Raw genomic sequence first — 9,901 nt, 5'->3', positions numbered from 1 at the left:
GTGAGCACACACACGTCATACACACCTTTGGCGTTATTCTAAATCAATTTACAATTGAGGGTCTCAGTGTCCATCGTTTTATCCGCTCAGAAGATCCTGTCTTCGGGGAGTGAAGCAGGAGCCCCTCCTCTCTGGAGATGGTCTTTACCACCTATAGTCTCAGTAGAGCCAACATAACTGCTCTGGACCTTTGGAAGTGCAGTTCCAGAGCATACCTGGGAGCTCACATCCTATATATCTAAACATTTTAATTGCAGGAGGTTGTAAGTTCCTGCCTTTACAAATATACATTCATTGTAAGGGGAAAACCAGGTTCAAAATTAGAATTCCCAGACCCCGGGGAGTCCTGCAAAGAAAGTGAGCGTGCGGGGAGAGCTGATTCTCAGTCTCTGATCACTAGCCTGACCCTTTTCTTCCCAATGCTGGGTCCATTCCTTGCCACAAGGGGCCTTGGATGTGCACAGGGGGACACTCAGATTTCACGTCAGGGCTCTGCATATACCCTCCATGCAAACAGCTGCCCTTTGGCCTCTCTGTGGGTCCTGGGAATTTGAACTCCAGGGAGAGCCGGTGCAGGCACTACAAATGGGTCAGGGGCTGCTGAGACGGGGCAATCGGGGTCCTGGTTTTCTAGAGCACGGGATGGAGCCAATGACCATGTCCCATTGGCCCTGCTGACTCCACCCGATGGAGGGCACAGCCAGAGGAAGTGTCAGGGCCAGGGGGACCCTCTGCAGTGCAGGACCCAGGGTAGAGGGCCCCCTTGCCGGGGTCTAAGGAGAGAAGCCCTAAGGAAAGGTCTGAGGAGGCTGTAAGGTATCCAAATTCCCATTAATTAAAAAGAAAAGCTTACCACAGGCGTGCGAGGGAAGGGTTTTGTTATAACAAGGGAAGGCACTTGCCAAGGTCTGGCCATAGAGGGCTGGTGGGTTTGCCAGGTTGATGAGGAACTGAGAGGCCGTTAGCCTCCCCTGGGTCTAAACACTGCCTGAATTCCTCCAGGTGACACTTAAATGCAGTGAGACTTGGAACCCTCTCAAGTTGTTAAAATATTCATGGTGAGCCAGTCAACTCTCTCCTCATTTTTGCCTATGAAAGCACGATAAACACAGGTGGGAATCTCCTCAGCCTGTTGGTTGGTTCATTGTTCATCTGGCCCCCCCTTATTGTAGGAGCCTTTATCACATCACCCAGGGCTGACCCATCTCAGGATTACAGCTGATTTTCCGCAGGTGGCATCACTTGCTTTTGACACGAAGGAGGCATGTTAGCCACCTCCCAAACACTGAGGCTTCTCCTGGGAGGAGCCTGCAGACACCCAGTCCAGCCTCTGCACAATGATACTCCTCAGTGTCACTCCCAGCTTGCTGCCCTGGTCTCTAACTCTGGCCAGAACCTCGCTGGATTGTCAGTAAATGTCACCCATTACACCACGTCTAAGCTTGGGGTCCAGATGTGACCATGGTTCTTATTTTCTTTCCGTCGATGGATTGTTTGATCTTCGTGTAATCGTGTCGGCAGGAAGGCCAGTACCGCCCTCTTGAGGCCTCCCCGAGCCGCCTCTGTCTATAACTGTCCTAGCGCCCCAGGGGATCGGGTCTGAAGCCTGGCATTCAGACACGAGGATGACAGCTGGAGAGACAGTAATCCACTCCTGCTGTGGCTTCTGCTGAGGTTCGATGTGGCCATGAAAACGGATCCCACAGGCCCTGACTTCACTTTACTCGCTGCAGGGATGCTCCCTCACTGCCGCGTTCCCCCCAGAGACCGAGGGCTTTCTGCTTGTTCCCGAAGGCCCCACCACTGAGGCGGCACTGGGTCCAGTGGAATGTCCAGCCTGGTTCTCCGCCAGCCCTTAGGGCTTTCGTGGGGCCTGGAATATCAACTACCCTCCCCTTAGGGGCCAGTTTGTCCTTTCCAGCCAACAGACCTAGGTCATAAGCACTTTAACTCACCTGAAGGTGTTTTTCTCACTTCAGGTGCAGTGAGGACTGGGTTTCTTCACACTTCAAGTGCCCCCGGTCTGGATGCAGACAGTCTGGCTCTCCCCCCAGGCCTGCAGGTCCCGGCCACACCTGCTGCTGGTCACTGAGTCTGTGCTGTGTTCTCTTCCAGGACAAAAGGTGCACTCTGCCCCTACCCCGCCCCACCAGCGGTGGCAGAGGCGGCAGACAGGCAGGTGAGCTGGGGCATGAGACCTTGCCCGCAAATCAGTGCCCCAGAGGCCGCTGGTGACTAGAGGGACCCCGGGGCAGAAGGCAGCATGGGAAGGGTGGAGGAGGAAGGTTCAGGATAAGGAGATGAAAGGGGGAACTGATAGCACTGTGAGGACCTCGACCATAAAAGGGAAGAGAAAAGACAGTGACAGCTGGAGCGGTGTCGGCGTTAAAAGTTGCAGGCTATTTTTTTAAATTTTACTAATTACCAATATAATTGACAGATTTCTTATTTTATTAAAGATAATGTGCCATGTCGTATAACAGGATATAGTATGTTATTATTTATTAAATAACACATAATAGAAGATATACTAGCATATTATGTTCTGTTTATTTATCAGATTGTATATAATACATATATAGGTGTTTTTATACATAATATATAATTCATGCATCTATATAATATATAACCCATAATAAATAATGTAAGATTATGATTAATATATAATATAACAAGATTACATAACAATAATGATGTAATTTTACCCATTGTATATCTTGGTTCATGACACATTCTCATCTTAGTTGTCTGTCAGAGATATTTACATATTAAAATTAATATTATAAGACACAGTTATGAACATATTACCCAGCATCATAACAGGAATATTGACAGTGACATACTGTGTCCTCTTTCCCTATCCTGCTCTTGGCCTCTTCTCAGAGGAAGTAACCAGCATCCTGAATCCTGGCTTACCCTTCTCTTATGTTATATTCACACACACAATATTTAAGATCGGTTAAAACAAATGAACTGCAGGTACGTGCAACTAAATGGATGAATCATACACTCTATGTTAAATTGAAAAAGTAAGCCCTAGAAGGTAGCCTATAGTGTGCTATGCTTTTAACTTTGTAAATATATGTCAACTAAACTCACTAAATTAAGAATAACTACAGCTAGAGTCCAGGTGGGAGAGAGACGGATAAAAGGTAAAGTGAGCAGATTTGCTGCAGGTGAGCGAGTTCCTTTCCAGTAACATGTCATTCTCTCTGAAGCAGGAGGCAAGGCCATCTGCTGGGAGTCAGGGAAGAGACAGAGGGAAGTTTAGAGGTGTGCAGAGAGCAGAGAATGTTGACACCACTGAGTGATAAGTGGGGAAATGTGCTCACTAGAGAAATCCTGGAGGATTACAAGGCAGTGGCAACATGGTGGGCATTGATTTGTCGTCTTAGAAATCTGTGCTGGGAGAGCCTGCTGCCTGCAGGCTCAGAACAAATAGAGCTGGGTGAACCGAGATAGAAGTCGTCCTGGTGAGGAACTGGAAAGATCAAGGGTCAAGGGGGTTTTGTTTGTCATAGAGTGCTGACTGTGGATGCAGAGATGGAAGTTGAGGAAGTGGAAGTAAGAGCAATGTGGACAGGCAGGAAAGTAGAGGAGTCAGTGCTTGATGCCCCAGTGAGGGTGAAGGAGGGCCAGGGGGGCTGGTGGAGAAGCAGCCGGATGGCTAGAGGTGGGCACTTAAAGGAGAGAGGCTGGAACTGGTATGGAGACACGCCCGGGTATGAGCCCGGGGGTAGGGTGAATGGGGGGTGGCTGGCTCAGGCTGACGGAGAGGAAGACCCTAAAATGACCATACTGGGTGGTGGAGGGAGAATCAACTTTGAAGTCTTGCTGGTAGGAGGTGAGGCAATACAGAGTTGGTGGTCCAGGTGCTCCTGACTGAGGCAGATGAGCAGGGAGGCCAGGGTGGCAGGCACTGCTAGGAAAGGATTTGGGTTTTCTAGGTGCTCCCAAGAGAGGAGGAGCAGTGATCTGAAGGTGGAAAGTGAGCACAAGGAGGTCAATCCAGGCACCTGATCAAACAGGGGGGTGTGAGGGGGCAAAGCGTCAACTCCAGAGATGGTGGCCCAGGAAGCAGGGGCCACAGGGGAAGTGAGGGGAAACTCAGAGAAGAGAGGGAGAAAAGGCTTCTGGGTGTAGGGGGAAGAGAGGCCCCAGGACAAAGGAGCACAGAGGCACCGTGATGAGGATGGACAGGCTCTATGGTGACACTGCAGGGGTGGCTGGATCTTTGTCCTGAGGGCTTAGTTTGGGGGGACTACTGACCTCATGAGGACCCCCCTCTCAGCAGCCTGGACAGAGGCTCTCGCTCCTGAGAGCTGTGTGGCCACCACTATTCCCAGAGGGTCTCTGCCTCCATCTTCTCTTATCAGACTTTCCTGCCCAGCCCCCGACCACCAGTGAGGGAGCCTGGGCCTCGCAGCTGCTTCCCATGGAGGGACACAGGCTCCTCGGAGAAGCAGGCTGATCTTACTTTTCTCCGTAACCTAGGGCCTAGCAAAGCGCCAGGCCAGGTGTGGGCCATGTAGGGGCTCAGATACTTACCAAACTAACTCAAAGCAGTAGAATAGCAGAGTAGGAGGAAGTGACCACTGAGCTCACAGAGTTCACTGCCCACACCCCCATTCTACAGATGAGGAATCAGAGACAAAGCGGTGAAGTAGCCTTGGCCAAGGTCACACTGCTCTTAAATGCTGGCTGTGTTGGGCATGCCAAGTGATGAGCTGCAGTGAAGGGGCTGAGAGGGGGCTCTGGGGCCAGACAGCTTGAGTTCAAGTCCCATCTCTGCCATTTATTAGCAGTGTGATTAATGAATGTCCTTACCTTTAAAGTGGAATTCATACTGGTGCCAACTCATTGAATTGTCGTGAAAAGAGCGTTCCTGCAACAACAGGACAGAGTTCTCTAAGGGTTTGCTGTTGCTTTGTTTACTATTATTGTCACCAAGTGAACCCTGAAATGAAGAACAAAGGCAGCAAGAATTTTTATTTTAAAGGATTTTAAAATCCTCTGATGAATGTTTCATTTCATCTATTCAAGTTTGCATTTGACCCTTATTAAGGACTACACAATGGATGACTTTTGACGCAATCTTGCTTCATGTCTTTAATTCTCACTAACGACACAGGCTATTTAACAGGCAGCAGTTTCTTTTCCAGGAAGAGGGACAAAAGGCTAAAAATGACTCAGTGTCTCTCGGTCCCCAGTGAGTTGGTTCTGACCTGCCAACCCAGCTTTGGGGAAGTGCCCGCTCCCCCTGGGTTCGCTGAGCTGCCCCGCAGCCTCCAAGGGGCACTATATCCCCACACGAATCCAGTCTCTTGGTTCCTATCTTTGCTTCAGATCCCTCAAGGACTGCCCATGATCCAGGGCCCCATCTGCCCCACCAACCTTGGCTGCTGGACTCCAGGACACTATCTTGGGTCTCAACCATCCTCTGTTCCTATGACAGTCCCACTATTCTACATTTTGTCCTTCATGTGTGGGCTCCTGTGGCTTGCCACACAGCAGGGGTCTCCCCGTCCTCCACCTTGGGTAACTGCATTTTCCTGCATGGTGCCTAGCGAACCCGTGTGGAGGCAGGAAGAACACAGAACAACAAGTGCTCAGAGGGGCTGCCTTTCCCACTGCAAGGGCCCTAGAGAGCTTTCTCCCAGCTGGTTATTCACAGGCACTGAAGCTGTGGAATCTCGATCTCACCAATTTAAAGGGCATCATCACTAATTACAAAAGCAATCATTTCTTCAGAAGCAAAAGGAGAAAAGACTTTGTGTTCCCCACCTCCAACTTTTTTCCTCCACCTTCAGATGTTCCTCATCTCCGGGCAAGGGTAGAAAGCAACTCACAGAATATTATTTTTGAATGTTTTTTCCCACTTTGAAGATTGCTTTCCCAGTACCGATGAAGGCTAGAATGGTTTAGCTTTCCAGGACTGAGTATTCAGAGGCTTGGGGGGGGGGAGGTGAGATAACTCATCAATATTGAACCTAACAGAGACATTAAAGGTTCTATTCTAACCAGAAAGGAAGCAGGACGCTATAGAAACAGGAAAACCATAATTGGAAATGCAGTAACGATTTACAAGAGAATAAACTTAAAGATGTAAAAATGAAAAAGGACATCAAAATAAAAAAATGTGGGAATGGGAGAGGGGAGCAAGAAAATATAAATTTTTTTCTTTTTTTTTTCTTCGTTATTCTTAGGATGTGTTGGAGCCTACGTGATTATTAGTCTAAAGGAAATAGATATAGTAATGGATTGATATATTTGAAGAATAAGGTAACCACAAATCAAAAGCATACAATAGAGTCGCAAAAAAACCAAAAAGAAACACTCAAAATGGCTTAAAGACTTAAATATTAGACAAGACACTATAAACTTCTAACAAGAAAACATAGGCAAAACACTATTTGACATACATCTCAGGAATGTTTCCCTAGGGCAAACTAAGCAACCCAAGCAACAGAAATAAAAGCCAAAATAAATAAATGAGACATAATTAAACTTATAAACTTTTGCACAGCAATAGAAACCATAAGTAAAACAAAAAGACAACCTATGGAGTGGGAGAAAATATTTGCAAAACATGAGACTGACCATGGCTTAATTTCTAGACTATATAAATAGTTCATACAACTTAATGAGAAAAAAATAAACAACCAAATCCAAAAATGGGCAGAAAAACTAAACAAGCAATTCTCCAATGAAGACACACAAATGGCCAATAGGCATATAAATAAATGCTCAATATCGCTCAATTATCAGAGAAATGCAGCTCAAAACTACAATGTTATCATCTCACAACAGTCTGAATGGCCATCATTGAAAAGTCCACAAACCATTAATGCCGGAGAGGCTGTGAAGAAAAGGAAACTCTCCTACATTGTTGGTGGGAATGTAGTTTGGTGCAGCCACTGTGAAGAACAGTATGGAGATTCCTCAAAAGACAAACAAAACAAAACAAAAAAAAAAAAACCTTATCACCTAATCCAGCAATCCCACTCCTGGGCATATATCCAGAGGGAACCTTAATTCCAAAAGATACCTGCACCGCAATGTCCACAGGAGCACTGTTTACAATGGCCAAGACATAGAAGCAATCTAAACGTCCACTGACAGATGACTGGATAAAGATGTGGTATTTAGATATAACAGAATATTACTCAGTCATAACAAAGAAGGAAATAAGGCCATTTACAGCATCTTGAATGGAACTGGAGATGATCTCAATAAGTGAAATAAGTCATACAAAGACAAGTATCATATGATATCATTTATATGTGGAATTTTTAAAAAATGTTGCAAATGAACTTATTTATAAAACAAAAACAGACTCACAGACTTATAAACAAAACTTAGGAGTTTGGGATCAACAGATAAAAATTACTATATGAAAAACAGACAAACGACAAGGATTCACTGTAGAACACAGGGAACAGTATTCAGTATCTTGCAACCTATAATGGAAAAGAACCTGAAAAAGAATAGGCTATGTATATGTACAACTGAATCACTATGCTGTATACCTGAAACTAACAAAACAGCTGTATATCTGAAACTAACAAAACATTGTAAATCAAACACATTTCAACTTAAAAAAAATTGATAAGCTCTAAATAACTTTATTCAGAGAAAATCTTGAACTCTTCCTTCTTAAAAAACTTAAAATGGGTAACTTGAGCAGGACCAAATTATACTGGATGGGCAGTTACATATCTTCTCTAGCACGGGTCCGTTGCTACACACACACATTGTGTTTGCCTACAGGTAAGAACAGCCCTGAGTGCACAGGGAGTGAGTCCTTCTGGGACAAGGCCTCAGTGGCAGTGGCCTCCTTGTCACCGCTCCATCTCACCAGGAGGCCAGGGTTTTGACAGGTGAGGGGACATAGAGCTCATACATTTCAAATGGATTTCCCGAAAATACTATGGAAAAACCAAATTCACCTGCAGTGTGGGAAACATGAGCAGGGCCCCTAAGCAGACAGACAAGCCCAAAGTAAGATGGCCCGATGTTCAGATCAGAACCAGGACAACGACAACCTGGCCCCAGTTAAATGACCACCACCTCACCTGCAATGAACTGCTCGTATTCAATGTCAGGGATGTTTCTATTGAGACTTGGGAGGTCAAAGGAGTCGGACCAGGGAATCCAGACCTCGTTGATGTCGGGGCTCTGCCAGTGGTAGAGGTGGCCCCAAGGGGATAGCACCAGTACCGGCTCCTCCATCTTCAGCAGGGTCTTCAGGAGGAAGGCAATGTGGATGCAGACGTTCCTATGGAGGCTGATGCCCTCTGGAGGGTTCAAGTCACACAGAAGGTACCTGGCAGGGAGCAAAGGAGAGCGGGTCTTCAGGGCCAGGCCTCTGCACAGGAATCCTGGCTTAGATAGAACAGATACAACGGGAATCCCTGCATAGCCCATGGCCTAGACTCCAGAAACATTCAGCAGCTTCTGGTTTATAAAGTGGAGGCACTGCCCACCCATCTCCATGTGGTCAATTACTTCAAGTCCGGGAACAGTTGCGGAAGAAATCTTGGTGTCTGTCTAACCCCACTAAGCACCTGACTAGCACCTGAGCACCCGTTCCCCAGGGGCTCTCAAACTTCTTGTTCTACAGAACCGTATACAATCTTAACAATTACTGAGAACTCCAAAAGGCTGTCATTTATGTGAGTTAAATCTATCAATATTTCCTGTGTTATAAGTTGAATAAGAAGTTAGAAAAAGTGTATGAATTCACTTAAAAATATTAACAATCTACTGTATGTTACCATTAATACTCTTAAACTAAATTTAATTCTATTTTTCAAAACAAAAATCATTAGTGAGAAGAATAGCAGTGATTTTAATTTCTGCAAATCTCTTATGGACTGGTGAGAGCTGAATTCTCCTATCTGCCACTGCATTCCCTGTTTTGTGATATCACAGGCCAGGGTTTCCCTGCAAAACCCCACAGGAACTCGGGAGAGCAAGAGTATGCAAAAGGCAGGTGACATCCCGGCGTTTCTTTGAAAATGGTCTTGCACCTCAGTGGCCTTGGATACACTTTGATAACTGCTGCCCTATCCTAGGCGAGACTCTTCTACACTAGAGCCAGGCAAGGGTCCTGGATTCTGTAATTAGTTACGGCCACCACAACCCTCCCTTCTCTGTGTGTTTCTCACAACCTCCATTACTGCAGATGAGGATGTAATCCTCAGCCGGGGCCTCTAATCCCAGAAGACTGCTAAATTCAAGAGAGAGCGTCCAATCTGCCATCCCTACATCCCGCACAGTTTGAGTCAAGCCCTAGATAACTGCTTACCGGCACTGACCCTTGTCTTACTCCTGAGGTTGACAGAAGGAATCAAGATCTGGATGGGACTGAAATTTCCCTGCAGATAAACAAGGCTGATAAACAACCCCATTCCAACATCTGATTCTGGGGCTCTTCAAAACCCTGGTAAGGCCCCGCTTCATCTAAGATGGGTCCTCCGCCTGCCCTTCCCGGGGGGTTCTGGGAGGCCACGGCCACCAAGGGCGACCCAGACTCGCGGCCCTAGCCCCAGGGCCTGATGGGGAGGAAAGCTTGAGGCTGTGCCCAAGCCCTGCCCCGCCCCGCCCCAACACACTCCCAGGCACCACAGCCATCCCCGGCCAACACCCCTACCCCGATCCCATCCCGGTTCATGTCCACCTGCCCCGCTGACGGCGCGGAAGTACGTTTACCGTCTGTGGGACGCCGCCCCAGACAGGATGTCGGCCGCCGACTGACCAGGCCAGAACTAGTCGTCAGGCCAAGCAAGCCGCCATCCCCAGCAGCAAATACCGCCATGGGTCCCAGGCAGTTACACACTTCCGGAGCCCGCTCCCCGCCCCAGAAGCGCACGCTGGCCCGCGCGGCGCGCGGTGCCTG

General features: G+C 47.3%; 1 protein-coding gene across 13 annotated transcripts; it reads right to left on the bottom strand.

Annotated features, from left to right (window-relative positions):
- Positions 1-3,117: 3,117 nt before the first annotated feature.
- Positions 3,118-9,846, bottom strand: LOC140693214 (GDP-fucose protein O-fucosyltransferase 2-like). 13 transcript variants are annotated; one of them, XR_012068932.1, is made up of 4 exons: positions 9,656-9,784; positions 8,076-8,326; positions 4,828-4,957; positions 3,118-3,234 (listed from the first exon to the last, which is right to left on the bottom strand). XR_012068932.1 is itself a non-coding variant. In XM_072957228.1 (4 exons), the coding sequence occupies exons 1-3, from the start codon at positions 9,664-9,666 to the stop codon at positions 4,842-4,844; spliced, it is 306 nt and encodes a 101-aa protein (XP_072813329.1). In that variant the 5' UTR covers positions 9,667-9,784; the 3' UTR covers positions 3,118-3,234; positions 4,828-4,841. The 13 variants fall into 13 exon arrangements, 6 of the variants coding, with proteins under 6 accessions (XP_072813329.1, XP_072813330.1, XP_072813332.1 ...); XM_072957228.1 differs by having other exon boundaries at positions 4,828-4,885; XR_012068933.1 differs by having other exon boundaries at positions 3,142-3,237.
- Between the last annotated feature and the right edge of the window lie 55 nt (positions 9,847-9,901).

This window comes from Vicugna pacos, unplaced genomic scaffold (genome assembly GCF_048564905.1).
Source record: "Vicugna pacos unplaced genomic scaffold, VicPac4 scaffold_19, whole genome shotgun sequence".
NCBI classification, from domain to species: Eukaryota; Metazoa; Chordata; class Mammalia; order Artiodactyla; family Camelidae; genus Vicugna; species Vicugna pacos.
The sequence above is the reverse complement of the archived record's forward strand: the minus strand, read 5'-3'. Positions and strand labels throughout refer to the sequence as shown.